The 18,254-nt window shown below is 35.8% G+C and overlaps 1 protein-coding gene across 1 annotated transcript; it reads right to left on the bottom strand.

Annotated features, from left to right (window-relative positions):
- Positions 1–13,399: 13,399 nt before the first annotated feature.
- Positions 13,400–15,896, bottom strand: LOC148579806 (uncharacterized). The gene is made up of 4 exons (XM_088491046.1): positions 15,711–15,896; positions 15,234–15,482; positions 14,302–14,531; positions 13,400–13,793 (listed from the first exon to the last, which is right to left on the bottom strand). The coding sequence occupies exons 1-4, from the start codon at positions 15,894–15,896 to the stop codon at positions 13,400–13,402; spliced, it is 1,059 nt and encodes a 352-aa protein (XP_088347172.1).
- Between the last annotated feature and the right edge of the window lie 2,358 nt (positions 15,897–18,254).

Raw genomic sequence — 18,254 nt, forward strand, 5'->3', positions numbered from 1 at the left:
TTTTTTGGTCAATTTTTTATCTTTTACCTGACAAAAAATATCTATGTTGAATATATTATTTTTATGAGAAGTCATACATGATTGATTAATAATTCTATGTAAAAGTATTTCTGTGATGATCAAACACCATATCATTAACTCGCTAAAGTTAATTCTCCCATGATTATATTAATTTATAGCACTATCAGATGAAACTGATTAGATTACAATTTTTTTTTTGTCAGAAAATTAGATTACATTTGTTTCAAATTTATTTCCAATGAGATGGACCAGCTTTTGGGCCTAATCATAGTTAAAGTTGAAGAATGTCAAAAAATGCTAATAATACAAATACTGATTATTTTTAATACTTAATAATAATAAATATATAAATTAAAATTAATATTATTCTGTACAAATAATAAAATGTATATTATACTCAAAGCATATCCAACTCGTATCAACAGTCATTATTTATCGGTTATGTTATGACAAATCTAATTATTAAAAATTAAAATTAACTTAAATATACACAATATTAACCATGGTATTACTTGAACAATCTAGTGCACTTGCTGATATCCGTCAACTTTATTTTTCGCTCATCATTGAGGAGTTTTTTTCTTGTTACGTCAAAAAATTGGGTAAAAAGTAATAATTTTTTTTGTATTCAACTTCAATCTATCCCTTTTATTGCTATTTCAATTTTAATGTATCTTTTGCTATTTCAATTTTTATCTTCTTATTTATCATTAGTTGTCCTTCGTTATCAAGTTTGCTTGAATTTATTTATTAAATTGACTTGGTCATATAGTATATATCATCAATATTTCAAAATATCAGTATATAGACATGTTATAGACTATTATTATTATTATTATTATTATTATTATTATTATTATTATTATTATTATTATTGAATTAGTTAACGAGTTAATGAGTAAAATTTTTTTAAACTCAAATTCAACTCATTTAGTTTATCTCAGTTTTAACCCTATCTATAATATACAATATAGTATTAAAGAATGAATGCATCTTTGGATGTCATTAACTTGAAATTTTTTTTTAATTTTTAATGTTTGTCAAAGTTTTTTTAGTAAAAATAAAATCGTTAAAAAATATATTTATATTTTTAGAAATTATAATTTATTTATTTTTAAGATTTTTTAAAGAATATAATTGATTTTATATTTTATATTATATATAAGAATCATTTTAGTATGATTATATTACAGCGACTATAATATTTTAAAAAATATTATTAAAATTAAAATAATATTCTTTTATTATTAAATAATACTTTTTAAAAAATATTATTTAAAAGAATACTATCAAACTATTAAAAAATGACTATAATTTTAAGAATAGTTACATTATAGCCACTATAACATAGTTATACTAAAATCTGCTTATATAAAATATACTATATTTACATATATAAGTATATTTGTTAGGTGTATAGTGTCTAACAAGTCCCTAATATAAATCTTGTCCAAAAAAAAACAAAAGTCCCTAATATAAATAAAATAATTCCAATAATTTAGCTACCTGAGGATCTCTGACCTCTTGTGGACCCTATGAAGCAAATGGAGCAACTATAATCATACTTTAGAGCCTTCAGAATCTAAAAATAACTTTAATTTACATAAAGTAGACTTCACTAATGTCAAAAGGTGACTCAGAAATGCCTCCTAAACAATAAATATATTCTCCATCATTGATTTCAAAATTCCCATTTTATATATTGTGATTATGATATTGCTAACGTTGAGGGTCGAGTTTAGTAGGGGACGCAGCGCCAAATGTAACTAATTAGTGTGTGCATGAAATTCTTTGTTTAAAATTTGTTAAACGACTTAAATCAGCTGGTAAGGGTTTTCTCTTTTCTTGCATAGCCAAAATACTGGCCTGCCTTTAGTGTTTTTCCTGAAACGGCATGTTCTTAAAGTAGAAGAAAACGCTCCGTGTGGGTCGTGCTTATCCAATAATCATGTCATCTTCTACATTACTGTCGTACATTTAAGAATTAAGATTGATTAATATTTTCTTTTTCCTTTGCTTATTCTTTTGTATCCTAAATAAGTGTTTTGTTTTTAAATTTTAAATTCCTAACTCACAACTATTATTAGATCATAACTTTTATTCACTTTTATTATTTTTTCGACTTTTTGAATTTAGAATATTACTACGTTATCTATTTAAATTACAGCTACAAGCATCAATTTAGTTAGGACAATTCTACAATGACTTTTACTTTTGTTTAAGTTATTCTTTATAATAAAATTTTACATTTAAATTATTAAGTTCAATTGTTATAATTTAATATCGTTCCAGGCGTTACTACTTCTAACAACCTTTTGACTTCACGCGCAACTATATATAACTGTCTTTTTTATGGAGATTTCGTTTTTATTTTTTAAATTTTTTAGTATTCTCTGCGTTCTTTTTTTTTCTGTATTTTATGTGTTCTCTTCCTTCTCTATGTTCCCTTTCTTCTCTGCGTTCTCTTCGTTCACGTTCACGATCAATGCTCTTTGATCTGATTTGAAGATTTGGATCAAATTTTTTTTTTGAAATTAAATTGTGAAATCAGGTTTGAATAGGTATTTTATTTTCGAAGACAATAAATGATACAAATTTAGACTGTCAGTTAAATCAGGGCGAATTGGATTATTATTTTGAAACGAATCAAGTGAATGAGGTTTGGTTCGAACCTCATTAATGTAGTTTAATTTGTTAGTATTTGATGCTCCTGTAGTTGAATAATTTCGTTTCTGTTTATGAAAATTGGTGTTCATAGGTGAAGGTTTGAATTTTAATGTAATATAGAATTTTTGAATTTTTTCTTTCGTTGAATCTGTTTTTGTTCCTACTTTCGATGCATTTGGAAAGACATTTTGGTTTAATCAGGAATAATTTTTGGTGTTTTTTCAGTTTTCCTGTGATGCTGATTAACAGTTTGTGCTAAAGGTTGGGAAGACTTTTAACACATTTGAAGAAGTTGAAAAATTCTACGAAAATTATTCTGAACTTGCAAGTTTTTCTATGAAAATTCAAAACACATATAAGAAGGAAAAAGAAATTAAAAACCAATTGATTACATGTAATAGAGAGGAGAAATAAAAATTGAATATATCTCCAACTCAGAAGGCAAATCCCTCAGCTGGATTAAATTGTCTTACAAGAATTTATATACATATATTAAAGGACGTTGGTGTTTGGGCTATTTCAAAGGTTGTTTTGCATCATTCACATCCACGCTGTCTAAATCAAGCAGAGATGCTTAAACAATACAGGCAGTTAAGCATGTTTGTATGCCATACAATTAAGAGTAACGATGAAGTTGGACCAAGCAAAACATATCAATCATTTGTCGCAGCTGGTGCGGAATTCTAAAACCACAAACTAACTGGCAAGTGCAACAGGTTGTACCAAGTAATATATCAGGTGAATGAGGGTCGATCACAAGAGGATTGATGGATCAAGCAACAATGATTGAGTGATTTACTTAGTCAAACAAGCACAAAAGAGTGTTCTAGGGTCAAATGCATTAAACAGTACTCAGAGAAATTACGAAAGCAAATGGTAAACGGGTTGTGAAAAGTATGTGAGAAATTAGTTAAGGATTCAGAGATATTTATTTTTCCGGATTAACAATTCTTACCAACTACTTTAATCATGCAAGATTCAATTCATGGCAAACTTTAATTGATTAAACCCTAATTCCTTAGTGATTTAATCTCCTCTAACCTAATCAACCGCCAATTTCTTGATCACTTAATTTAGATTAAAGGGTTAAGTTCAATTCTAGTTTATTAGCCACACAAACCCTAAATACCCAGAGATAAGGTGATTATATATTACGTATCACGTTAAGTCCAAGTTATTAGAGAATTATGAGGAATTACTTTCAAGCTGTTATTCAAGTGAGTTAACTTTTTCAAGATTTAACAAGAATTCAAGTAGAAAAAGATTTATTTTCCAATATACTCTAATTCCTAAAATGAAGAACGAAAGTAATCCTTGAATTGAAATCAATACATTAATCAAAGTAGAATAACAATAGTGTTATTCCATCCAAATAACCAGAGCTCCTAACCTTCACAAAGGAGGTTTAGTTGCTCATGACTCAGAGAAAACTAGGGTTCCAAATGTGTAAAGTGTGGAATGAGGAAGAGAGAGGAGAAGAGAGCACGAAGGGATGAATCTTTTCTCCTTTTATATCTAACCTAATTGATTTGGAAATAAAATAAAATAAAATAATAAAATCTAAACCCTAAATGATCATGTTTTGTTTTAAAAATAATGAATATAAAATAAATAAATAAATAAATAAATAAAAACTAAAACTAAAGCTACGAAGCCCTTTCTCTAAATTCATATTCGTGCTACTGGCACTAAACGCCAGGCTCGATGTTTAGCGCCACTAGCGTATGGCTCTGGAACATTTTACAAATCACCTAGCGCTAAATGTCGGGTCGTGGAGTTTAGCACCAACTCAACAGAAGGCTTGCACGCAACACGAGCTGTTTAGCGCTAAACGCCAGGTAGCAGTGTTTAGCGCCAGCTCAACAGAGTCGAATTTTCTCATTTTTTTTCTGCACGAACTCTATCAAACTCTAAATGTTTTGTCTCAAGATTTACTTGACACAAAAATACCACAAGCACTTAACTGGGGAACTGTTTTAGTTTTGATTTTTTCTTTTTGTAATTTCCCAGTCAGTGGTGCTCAGAGCTTTGGTATATTCTTTATTTACACTTGGCTTTGACTCTAAGTGTTCTGTCTTAAGTTTTACTTGACACATTCACACCACAAGAAAATTGGCTAGTGATTAGCCAATTTTGAGCCTATTTGAGCCTATTTTAATCTCCTTTTATTCTTTATTTTAGCACATCATTACCCTTAAGTGAAAAACAATTAATGTCCTTAATTTGGATCTTTGATTAGCTTAGGCTAGTGAGAGTGCATATCATTCAAGTGTGGGGAAAGTTTGGGAACATTGGTAGAGATAAAAGTGTATTTTGTAGCTTTGTTAAAATTTTAGAAATTGGGTACATACTCATACATTAAATATTTAAACTATATGCATTGATATTTTTGTATATATTTTATTTTGAAAAAAAAATTAAAAAGAAGGAAAGGAAAAAGAAAAAAAAAAGAAATTGAAAGCAATAAAGAGGGGACGAATATTAGCCCCAAAGAAAAGTAATAACAATGCATATGTGTTGTGATTGGAAAGAATGCATGAGTATGTGAAAAAGTGAGATTATGGGTAGCTAGGTATTGTGTTGGAATTACATAGGTTGTTATATGTTAGGTGAGAGCTTAAGTGATTAAAGATTCAAATTCTATCTCACTTAGCCATATACACCCTTACTTTGACCCTAACCCCATTACAACCTTATGAAAAGTCCTCGTGATAATTGTATTTATGCATTGAATAATTGTTGATTGTTAGATGAAAAATAAAACTTGGAGAACATGATTAGAGGAGAATTGAGTAAATTGACCTTAAACACTTGAGCAACTAGAGTGCATATACACATCTGGTGAGGGGTTCGATTGCTCAATCCTATGTTTCCACCTCTTATCTTGTGTTTTCTTGCAAGTAGCCTCGTTAATTTTAAAAATTTTGAATCAACTCTTTGGATTTTGATCATATTGCACTATTTCTTTGCTTTAACCCTAATGATCTATTTTGAATTGATTAGAATTTATTTGTTTGTTTTTGCTAAACTCAATTGGAAACCATAGTATAGCTATAAGTAGTTGGCATTTAGTATAGTTGCATGCATGTAGGTAGTGCATTGAATAAGTTGCTTGCTTTTTTACCCTTCTTTTTTTTATTGTGACTAGTATGAGGACATGCTATTGTTTAAGTGTAGAGAAATTGATGAATCCATATTTGATGATAAATTTTGGATTGAATTGAGTGGATTTCATCATATAAACACAAATTTATTCACTTAAATAGCATGTCACGAGTCCCAATGCGTGACTTCATTAAAAAGTCACGTGGCTCACGATTTTGGAAGCTTGGAGGCCCAATTCTGCATAGCCTGAAGCTTATATGGAAGGGCAAGCAAGGGGTGAACACACATAAGCCACTTAGGCCTTTTTAGATAATTTTTAGGAAATTTTAGTTTAGTTTTTCTTAGGTTTTCTCTCAACTTTCTTAGGATTTAATTAGGTTTTATATTACAAGCTTATAATTTTCATTTTGATCATGAATTTTAACTTGCTTTTATTGTAAGTATTTCTTGAATTTCTCTTTAATTGCAACATTTGTGCTACACTTTCTTTTATATATATATATATATATATATATATATATATATATATATATATATATATATATATATATATACTTTTGCAATTTTGAGTTCTAGTTGATGAATTTAATGTTTCGTAGTTATTATATGTTTGTTTAAGCTGCCATTGTTAATTTTGTTCATTGATTATTTATAGTTTTAAGTATTTTTGAAATTTTGCTATTTTTGTGAATATGCCTACCAAGTATTTGTTGAAATGTCAATTTTAAACATGGAGTAAATTTTCACTCCTTGCCTTGGGAAAATGAGTATATAGGATACTAGAGTCATAATGTCCGACATTTAGTGGTAATTCTTGGGTTGTTAGTTGTTCTTATTTCCACTAACGCTAGCTTTTTACTAAGATAATTAGTAAGTTAGCTAGGATTTGTGGATTGAGAACAATTATGCTCACTTGACTTATTCTTCGATGTTAAGGGTTAACTAGGTGAGATTAATCCATTATAATTACCATAGTTGTGGTTATAACAAGGAAAGAATTCCTTAACTTAACCCAAGCCAAGGTTCCATTTATGCCTTGAACTACATTTCCACTAGCTTCAACCTTGGTTTCTCCCCATTTGCATTAATTATTCTTTAACTCATTCATTAGTTTATTCATTGCACTTTTATTGTTTTTTAATTCCTTTAATCAATGCTCTATAATTGAAACCCCCGTTTTCACAAACAAACTTGTGCACTCATGATCACTAGTTTCGTGGGAGATGATCCGGGAATTCAAACTCTCAGTTAATTGATTTAAATTGTGACAATTCTTTATTTAAACTTTGATTGCGAGGATCGATTGTCGGTTTGGACTATATTTACAATGGAATTACTTCGTGAAATTCCGATCGGCATAAATTCTCGCATGGTGCACGAAATTGTGATGTCCAGACTCGAACAATCCCTGGCAACGTGAGCAACTTGGTACGCGTAATCGTGATTACACTTTAATTATGTAAAATTCATAGCTCTTTCTTTCCCTGGCAATGGCGCCAAGAACATGGTGCCAATACCATGGTTCACAACTTCGATACAACTAACCAGCAAGTGCACTGGGTCGTCCAAGTAATACCTTACGTGAGTAAGGGTCGAATCCCACGGAGATTGTTGGTATGAATCAAGCTATGGTCACCTTGTATATCTCAGTCAGGCAGATGTAAAGTGATAATGGTGTTTTCGAATATTATATAATAAAATAGGGATAGAGATACTTATGTAAATCATTGGTAGGAATTTCAGATAGGCGAATGGAGATGCTTTTCGTTCCTCTGAACCTCTGCTTTCCTGCTATCTTCATCCAATCAGTCTCACTCCTTTCCATGGCTGGCTTTATGTGATACATCACCACTGTCAATGGCTACTTTCGGTCATCTCTCGGGAAAATGATCCAATGCCCTGTCACGGCACGGCTAATCGTCTGGAGGCATCACCCTTGCCAATGGCTTCATCTTATCCTCTCAGTGAATAATATGCTCACGCACCCTGTCACGGCACGGCTATTCATCTGTCGGTTCTCGATCATGCTGGAATAGGATTTACTATCCTTTTGCGTCTGTCACTAACGCCCTGCAATCGCGAGTTCGGAGCTCGTCACAGTCATTCAATCATTGAATCCTACTCGGAATACCACAGACAAGGTTTAGACTTTCCGGATTCTCTTGAATGCCGCCATCATTCTAGCTTACGCCACGAAGATTCTGGTTAGGAGATCTAAGAGATACTCATTCTAGTTAATTCATGTAGAACAGAAGTGTTTGTCAGGCACGCGTTCATAAGGGAGAAGGATGATGAGCGTCACACATAATCATCACCTTCATCACGTTCTTGGGTGCGAATGGATATCTTAGAAGCGAAATAAGATGAATTGAATAGAAAACAGTAGTACTTTGCATTAATCTTTGAGGAACAGCAGAGCTCCACACCTTAATCTATGGAGTGTAGAAACTCTACCGTATGAAAATACATAAGTGTAGGTCCAGGCATGGCCGAGATGGCCAGCCCCCTAAACGATATCACAGGATCAAAATACAATCCGGGATGCCAAATACAATAGTAAAAGGTCCTATTTATAATAAACTAGCTACTAGGGTTTACATGAGTAAGTAATTGATGCATAAATCCACTTCTGGGGCCCACTTGGTGTGTGCTTGGGCTGGGCTTTGAGTGTTACACGTGTAGAGGTCCTCCTTGGAGTTGAACGCCAGCTTTAGTGCCAGTTTGGGCGTTCAACTCTGGTTTTGGCTCCTTTTCTGGCGCTGGACGCCAGATTTGGGTAGAAAGCTTGCGTTGAACGCCAGTTTACGTCGTCTATTCTTGGCCAAAGTATGGACTATTATATATTGCTGGAAAGCCCTGGATGTCTACTTTCCAACGCAATTGGAAGCGCGCCATTTTGAGTTCTGTAGCTCCAGAAAATCCACTTTGAGTGCAGGGAGGTCAGAATCCAACAGCATCAGCAGTCCTTCTTCAACCTCTGAATCTGATTTTTGCTCAAGTCCCTCAATTTCAGCCAGAAAATACCTGAAATCACAGAAAAACACACAAACTCATAGTAAAGTCCAGAAATGTGAATTTAACATAAAAACTAATGAAAACATCCCTAAAAGTAACTAGATCCTACTAAAAACATACTAAAAACAATGCCAAAAAGCGTATAAATTATCCGCTCATCATCGCACCAGCTAGAAAAACAACTCTTTTGAGCTTTTCATCAAATTTAACCTCCCTAGCCATTGATGCTCAGAGTCTTGGGCCTTGCTTTTTATTTTCTTTCTTCTTTTCTTGCTGTTTATTTTGCTTCAAGGATCAATTTCTTGTTTAATTTAGAGAATTCATAATACTTCTCTAAATTCCTGTACCTCAAGAATTAACAACCTTAACTCTAAGATCAAATATGCACTATTCTTTTCATGTATTCAAAATCACAGTTAAATACCACCACATCAAGATAAATAAGATAATTCAGAATATAAATTCAAATTCTCATGTATTATATCATTTCTTTTTCTTTTTTGAATTCAGGCTTAATGGGTGATGCATGAGACAACTTTTTCAACTAAAATTAAAATACTAAAACAATTAACTAGAAATAAAAAGACTAAAACTGCTAATACTCATGCAAAGGATTGGAAACATATAACAAAAAACATGAAATAATAAAATAAAAGCAAAAATAGGGAAATAACATAAAAGAACTCAATGAACTCAGTCGTCTTGGTGGCTGCCTCCTCCCTCTGATGGAGCTCCTGGGAATCCTCTCTGAAACCCAAAGTCGCGCCTCATCTGTGAGAGCTCCTAACACTGACTCTACTGCTCCTCCAATAGCTGCTGAAGAAGGGCAGTATGGCCCTCATGACTCACCCTCAGTTGATCAATGGATGAGGTTAGCTGCTGTTAATACTCCTGTGAAGGGAAATACTTTTTCTGAGGCATCACTGGCTGCTCTGGCTGAGGTGGTGGAACCGGCTCCTCCCTCGAGGCTCTAACATACTCCCAAGCATACTCCATAGTCTTCTTAGAGATGGGCCTCTCTATGGAGATAAGTGTATCATGCTCAATATGCACTCTGGCAGCATCACAGAGGAGATAGATAAGGTACGGCAATGCCAGCTTGGCGTAGGTAGAGGCATTGGAAGCAATGCTATAGATCTCCTGTGGAATCACCTGCTCCACCTCCACCTCGTTTCCGAGCATGATACAATGGATCATCGCTACTCGGTCTATGGTAACCTCAGAATGATTGCTCATCGAGATGATGGAGCGCTGAATAAACTCCAACTGGTAAGGCTGGCCCTCAGAGTTGAGCCTCCACTAGGCTCCTGGAAGGCATATATCTACAAGTATCTGGTCTGGCTTCTGTTCATTGCTGATTCTCTCTGTATAAGAATGAGGATCCTTTCTAGTTTATGGCAAGCAGACCACCTCTCTCACCCTCTGTGGACCAAACTCAAGGATCCGACCTCTAACCATCGTGCGCCAATTCTTAGGGTTAGGATTTATGCCCTTCATATGCTTGTATGTGACCCAAGCATTGGTGTAAAACTCTTGGACCATCAGTTGGCCCACCTCGGTAGCTTGATTGGATTATGTGTCCCAGCCCCTCCTCCGGATCTCAGCCTGAATCTCTGGATACTCGACCAGCTTGAAATCAAACCGGACCTCCAGAATAACCTTCTTCTGCCCAGTGATCTCATGAAAATGGTCCTCGTAGACCTTGGAGCTGAACCGGGTCGAGTCAAAAGGTCCGGTCACTGGGGCCTTCTCTTTCCTCTTCCTAGAGGAAGATTCTCCTGTCTTGGGTGCCATCAGTGAAAATCAATGAAGAAGAAAAGCGGCGCAACCACACCAAACTTAAGAGTTTTGCTCATCCCTGAGCAAAAAAGAAAAATATAAGGGAAGAGGATTGGCGGGAATTTAATGGGGGGTAGATGGTTAAATGGGGAATAGAATAAAATGATATGGGGAGGAGAATGTATGTAACAGTGAAAAAAAAAGAGGGTTAATGAAGGGAGAGATATAGGGGAAGTGGGGAAACTGAATGGGGAGTGGTGCGGTAGAGTGGGGCCCACGCTTTTCAATTTTCAAAATTTAAATCCCCCTTCGAGTCAGACCTGCAGGCGCTATTGGCACTAAACGCCGATCTTAGCGTTTAGCGCCGCTAGCGTGTTTCACCTTTTTTTTTTAGGATGAGGCCTTGGCACTAAACGCTGGAACTCGTGTTTAGCACCATTGGGACAAAAAAGGTTTCACATATTTTAGCCTCCTTGGCGCAAAACGCCCAGCATGGCATTTAGCGCTACTAAGACAGTGGCTAATTCTTGGGTTGCGTGCTCCTCGACGCTAAATGCCCAGCCTGGTGTTTAACGCTAGCTCCACAGAGGGCTTGCCTTGAATTACGTGTGATCTGGTGCTAAACGCCAGGTCGAGGTGTTTAGCACCATACCTTCAGTAAGCTCCCCTCAAAATTGTGCCCCCTAGCGCCAAACGCCAGGTCCAGCGTTTAGCGCTAGGGCCATTTTGACGATCGGGATTTTTGCCAGTAAAGAATGTCATAAAAACAGTCGCGTTGTAGATATAGTCTCTAAACCAACAAAAATCCCTTTCGTGCAAACGTTTTGGTTGTCACAAGTAACAAACCCCTTTTTAAATTGTTAACCGAAGTATTCAAACCTCGGGTCGTCTTCTCAAGGAACTGCAGGGAAGTATGTTCTTATTATTGGATCTGAAGGTTGTAAATCGGGGTTGAGAGTAAGGAATAAATATGACAAATAATTTAAATGGCAATTAAAATAAATAAATACTGTAAAGCAAACTTTTGGAAAGGTATGAGAAATTGGAAATCCAGACTTAATTATCCTTATCAACAACAATGAAAGTTGAATCTTAATTCCACTTAGTCAACCTTTGCTAAAGCAAAGGAAAGTCAAGGGACTAATTAGTTTGACCTTCGAATCCTATTTATTTCCTAAGAAAAGATTGGGATTATTGAAGTTCAGTTCAATTAGCAAAGATAACAGTTATCAATTATATTGAGCTAAGATAACTCCTGAGTTACTGATTTCTTAACCAGGACCAAAAGGGAAAAGAGTAAAATTACTGGAATAAAACTATCCTCAGATGGGAATAATTGGAACTAATAAATAAACTAAAGCAATCATAAACTGAAATACCTCAAATAACATTAATTCAAAATAGTGATCTGTAACATGGAAAAATTCATAAATTAAATAGCAAAAGTAGTCAATCCACTAAAATAATGGCATGAATAAAAGTAAAAGGGAAGCTTAAAGTAAAGGAGCATTAAACCTGGGATTGAGAGTCACTCTTAAAACTAAGAGAAGTCCTAAATCATAATCCTAAGAGAGAGAGGAGAGAACCTCTCTCAAAACTAAATCTAAATCATGAAAACTAAACTAAAGTGGTGACTCTCTGAATGGATGTATTCCCTCACTTCATAACCTCTGGTCTATGCCTTCTGGACTTGGATTTGGGCCAAAAAGGGCTTCAGAAATCGCTGGGAGCGTTTTCTGTAATTTCTGGTGCGTGGCCTCTGTCACGCGTCCGCGTGGATCACGCAGTCGCGTCGTTCGGAGCTTTTTCTTGCCACGCGGTCGTGTCAGTCATGCGACCGCGCCATATGCGTTCTGCTTAAGACGCACGGTCGCGTTAGTCATGCGGCCGCGTCGCTGTTGATTCACGCTTGGCACGCGATCGCGTCATCCATGCGATCGCGTGGATGCCAGTTTCTTCATAACTCTGTTTTGCACTTTCCTTCCATTTTTGTATGTTTCCTTTCCATCCTTTAAGTCATTCCTGCCTTAGAAGATCTGAAACTACTCAACACACTAATCACGGCATCGAATGGAATTAAAGGTCATTAAAATAATTAATTTAAAAGCATAGGAAACATGTTTTTCACATACATCACATAATAAGGAAGGGAAAGTAAAACCATGCAATTAACATGAATAAGTGGGTGAAGGATTGAATAAATCACTCAAACTAAGCACAAAATATATCATAAAATATGGGTTTATCAGCACCCGAAGCAAATTCTCTCCAGAGTGTGTTGTTTTCCCTTCTAATTCCACATGTTCCTTTTTTAACACTTTGCATGACTAAAACATACATAAAAAGTAGGAAAAGTATAGAAAACTATAATGAAATAAATAAAATCCAAAATCAAAATAACTGTAAACTAAGGATACAGATAGTTGGGTTGCCTCCCAACAAGGGCTTCTTTAACGTCACTAGCTTAAGGCCAGCTCTACTAAGTTAGCAGATGAGCGGACCTCTGACAATCAACCTTGCCTCCAAGATAGTTCTTCAGTCTCTGACCATTGATAGTGACTCTCCTATCAGAGTTCTCTTCCTAGAGCTCCACATGGCCAAACTAAGACACTTTAGTCACCACAAATGATCCTAACCACTGGGACTTCAGCTTCCCAGGTAAGAGCTTGAGCCTTGAGTTGAACAATAAGACTTTCTGGCTTGGCTCAAATACTCTAGTGGCTATTTTCTTGTCATGCCATATCTTTGTCTTCTCTTTATAGAGCTTAGCGTTCTCATAAGCTAAATTTCTGAATTCATCAAGCCCATTCAGTTAAAGGAGCCCCTTTTCTCCTGTAGCCTTAGCATCAAAGTTCAGGAGCTTTGTTGCCCAATATGTTCTGTGCTCTAACTCCACTGGCGAGTGACAGGCTTTACCATAGACCAACTGATATGGGAACATGCTAATAGGAGTCTTGAATGCTGTCCAATATGCCCAAAGAGCATCATCAAACTTCCTAGCCCAATCCTTCCTTGAAGTACTAATGGTCTTTTCCAGAATCTTTTTGAGTTCTCTGTTAGAGACCTTAACCTGTCCACTTGTTTGAGGATGATAAGAGGTTTTCACTTTATGATAGACTCCATACCTCTGAAGAAGTGAGTCTAGCTGTTTGTTCCAGAAGTGGCTTCCTCCATCACTAATTAGTATCATTGGGACACCAAATCGACTAAAAATATATCTCTGAAGAAAGTTCAGTACCACTTTAGAATCATAAGTGGGTAAAGCCACTGCTTCCACCCACTTGGACACATAATCAACCGTCACCAAAATATAAGTGTTTGAGTATGAGCGTGGGAAAGGACCCATGAAGTCAATACCCCACACATCAAACAACTCAATCACTAGTATTCCTTACTGTGGCATCTTATGGTTGTGGGGAAGATTCTCTGCTCTCTAGCACTTGTTGTAGTTCCTCACAAAATCCCGAGCATCTCTAAAGAGAGTCGGTCAATAAAAACCGCTCTAGAGGACCTTAGTAGCCATCCTCTTACCACCTAAGTGGCCACCATACTCAGAACCATGACAATGCCAGAGAATCTGCTGTGTTTTCTCATATGAGACACAACGCCGGATAATACCATTTGAGAATCTCTTGAAAAGATAAGGTTCTTCCCACAAGAAGTACTTGGCATCATTTAAAAGCTTTTTAACCTGCTGTTTCCTTGGAGATGAACCTCATGGCTTTGTAATTTGCAATATCTGCAAACCATGGAGCCCTCTGAATCATAAAGATTTGCTTATCTGAAAAGGTCTTAGTCACAGGAGTGGGTTGTTGCATTCCCTCCTCAGGCTTAATCCTAGAAAGATGGTCAACCACTTGATTCTCTAACCTTTTCCTGACTCTAATCTCAATATCAAACTCTTGAAGAAGGAGCACCCACCTAATCAACCTTGGCTTAGCATCCTGTTTGGTTAGAAGGTACTCAATAAACTTTTCAACCATGTCAGAAAATATGGAAAGCATGCACCTCTGAAAAGTTATTGGGACATTACACAGTCCAAACGGCATCCTCCGGTAAGCAAATACACCAAAAGGGCATGTGAATGCCATCTTTTTTTTATCTTTAGGGTCCAATGCAATCTGATTATAGCCAGAATAACCATCTAGAAAATAATAGAATGCATGTCTGGCTAACCTCTCAAGCATCTAATCAATGAAAGGCAAGGGAAAGTGATCCTTCCTTGTTGCACTATTGAGCCTCCTATAATCAATACACATACGCCACCCAGTGATGGTTCTTGTGAGAATAAGCTCATTCTTGACCATTGTCACCCCTCCTTTCTTGGGAACCACTTGCACAGGACTCACCCATGGACTGTCAGAAATTGGATAAATTATCCTGACTTCCCAAAGCTTTATAGCCTCTTTTTAGACCACTTCTTTCATGGTTGGATTGAGCCACCATTGTGGTTGCACTACTGGTTTAGTATCTTCTTCAAGTAGGATCTTGTGCATACACTTAGCCGGACTAATCCCCTTCACACTAATAGTCCACCCAAGAGCTATTTTATAACTCTTGAGCACTTGTAGCAATGATTTCTCTTCCTCATACCTTAGAGAGGAGCTAATAATCACTGGATAAAAATCATGCTTGCCTAGGAATACATACTTCAAAGAGGGAGGAAATGGCTTCAAATCAAGCTTTGGAAGCCCTTCCTCTTTGCTAATGGCATTAGGTTCCCTCTCTTGAGGTGGTAAATCATCAATCTCAAGTAAACCATCCTCTGAAGAGGGTTCCAAAACACCATCAAGCTCTTTAGATTCAAAAACCTCTTGAATTAGTAGCTCAATAAGACCAACTCTCATACATCCCTTGGAATCACTAGGATATTGCAGAGCCTCAAGCACTTGACCCTTAAAGTCAATTCACCCTTTTGCACATCAATAAGGGCTCTTCATGTAGCTAAAAAGGGTCTCCCCAAAATAATAAAGGCATTTTTGTCCTCTTCCATATCAAGTATTACAAAATCAGTAAGAAAAATAAATGGTCCTACTTTCACAAGTAAATTCTCAACAACTCCCAAAGGAAACTTAATTGAAAGGTCAACAAGTTGAAGAGAAATACGAGCTAGTGGATTTTACCTCATCAATTTGGAGCTTTTTCATCAAGAAAAGTGGCATGAAATTGATGCTAGCTCCAAGATCATATAGTGTCCTCTGAATAGTGATATCACCAATGGTACAAGGAATAAAAAGGCTTCTAGGATCTTGCATCTTCTTAGAGAGATCCTTCTGAATAATAGCACTACATTCTTTTGTAAGCACCATGGTTTCACTCTCCTTCCAATTCCTCTTATTGGTCAACAACTCCTTCATAAACTTAGCATAAAGAGGCATTTGCTCAAGGGCCTCTGCAAAAGAAATGTTGATCTGAAACTTCTTGAAAACCTCTAAAAATATGGAAAACTGCTTGTCTTTGGAGGCTTTCTAAAGTCTCTGAGGATATGGCATCTTAGGCTTGTACTTAGGTGCTTTAGGCTTTGCCGGATATTGCAAAAGATCAACCAGAAAAGGGTTATCCGGATGCCTTGGAGGGGAGTGTTCTTCTTGGCTCTTAGCCTCCTCCAGAGTTTCTTTTTTAACCGGATCCTCACTAACTTTTGCTTCTGAACCTGTTACCCTACCACTTCTCAAATGTATGGCCTTGTACTCTTCCCTTGGATTACGCGCTATATCACTGGGTAAGGTATTAGGAGGCCTCTCAGATGCTTGCTTACTCAACTGACCCATTTGGATCTCCAAGTTCTTGAGTGAAGCTCTGGTTTTCTGCATAAAACTATGAGTGCTCTTGGAAAGTTTTGCAACTATAGATTCTAAGTCAGATGATTTCTGAGAATGGGAAGATGCTTGTTGTGGTTGAGAGGGCTGAAAATGGTAGTTGTTGGAGTTGTTCTGATTAAAATTGCCCTGAGAATTGTTGCTAAAATTCTGTGCCTCTGTGGTTGATTTCTCCAACCAAAATTAGGGTGATTCCTCCACCCCGGATTATAAGTTTTAGAGAATGGATCATTATTGAGGGGTCTAGAGGAATTGCCTATGTAATTAACCTATTCAGGAGAAATTGGCCATAATCATAACTCTCACCTTGAGAAAAGTTGCCACTCATGTCATAGGAAGTATCTTATATATTAATTGTTGAGACTTGCAATCCACTCAAGTGTTGAGTAATAGCATTAATCTGTTGAGATATAGCCTTGTTCTGAGCAAGAATTGTGTCCAAAATATCCAATTCCATGACTCGTTTTCCCACAGAGGTCCTCTCAAAAGAATATAGATATTGGTTGTTAGCAACTATCTCAATCAAATCAAGAGCTTCCTCAGGAGTCTTTTTCATGTGAAGAGACTCGCCTGCAGAATTGTCCAAAGACATTTTGACGGCCTCAATAACTCCATCATAGAAAATCTACAACTGAATCAAGTTTGAAAACATGTTATGAGGACATTTTCTGAGCATCAGCTTGTACCTTTTCCAAGCTTCATAGAGAGATTTACCCTCTCTCTGCCTGAAAGTCTGAACATCAGTCCCCAGTTTAGTCAGCTTTTGAGGTAAAAAGAATTTAGTCAAAAATCGATTGACCAACTTGTCCCATGTATCCAAGCTCTCCTTGGGTTGTGTGTCAAGCCACTGTTTGGCTTTGTCCCGTACAGCAAACGGAAAGAGCAACAACCTATAGACATTAGGATGAACTCTATTGGTCTTCACCGTATCACAGATTTGTAGAAAATTGGAGATGAATAAGTTTGGGTCTTTCTGTGGGAGTCCATAAAACTGACAATTTTGTTGCACTAAAGTGATGAGCTGAGACTTCAACTCATAATTATTAGCAGCCATAGGAGGTACAACAATGCTATTGCCATAAAAGGTAGGGCTAGGAGCAGTGTATGAGCCAAATATCTTTCTAAGTTGCTCAGGCAAATTAGGAGCATTGAGAGCATTAGGATTAATAACATTGTTGTTATTGTTTGGATCCATAGTAGACTCTTCAAATTCCTTCTCAAAATTATTCTTGAGATTCTCAGCATCTTTTTAAGCTCTAGCCTGCAGTAAACAAACAAAATAAACAAACAAAAAACAAAAAAAATTAAAAATATCTATGTCAGAATGAAGAGAATTTCCCGTGAGGTACCCTGAGTAAAAGAAATAAAACAAAATAAACTAAATAAATTGAATTAAAATTTTCAAAAATTCATAAGAAAAATGGAAGCAAGAAAATTCGAAAATAATCAAGAAGAGAAATAAAAAAATAAAATAAACAACTAAGGAACACCAAACTTAATTTCAAAAATTAAAGAAAAAATTTTAAACAAATTAAACTAAATTTTCGAAAATGAAAAGAGAAAGTTAAATAAAATTAAAGCAAAAGCGTCTGATCTATGCAATCAAACAACGTGTAGTTGTCAATTGTAGTCAATTCTGGGCAACGGCGCCAAAAACTTGGTACAAAATTCTAAAACCACAAACTAACGGCAAGTGCACTGGGTCGTACCAAGTAATACCTCATGTGAGTGAAGGTCGATCCCACGAGGATTGATGGATCAAGCAACAATGATTGAATAATTTACTTAGTCAGACAATCACAAAAGAATGTTTTAGGGTCAAATGCATTAAACAGTACTCAGAGAAAT

Source organism: Arachis ipaensis, chromosome B10, assembly GCF_059453495.1.
Source record: "Arachis ipaensis isolate K30076 ecotype BB chromosome B10, ASM5945349v1, whole genome shotgun sequence".
Classification (NCBI taxonomy): domain Eukaryota; kingdom Viridiplantae; phylum Streptophyta; class Magnoliopsida; order Fabales; family Fabaceae; genus Arachis; species Arachis ipaensis.

Excerpts from the sequence above, each read along its gene's own strand:
- LOC148579806 (XM_088491046.1), bottom strand. The coding sequence starts at position 15,896 with ATGGTGCTTACAAAAGAATGTAGTGCTATTATTCAGAAGGATCTCTCT. Across the intron at positions 15,483-15,710 it reads AAAAGCTCCAAATTGATGAG|GGTCAAGTGCTTGAGGCTCT; the intron begins GTAAAATCCACT and ends ATTGACTTTAAG. Across the intron at positions 13,794-14,301 it reads GCAAATTACAAAGCCATGAG|TCGATTTGGTGTCCCAATGA; the intron begins GTTCATCTCCAA and ends ATATATTTTTAG.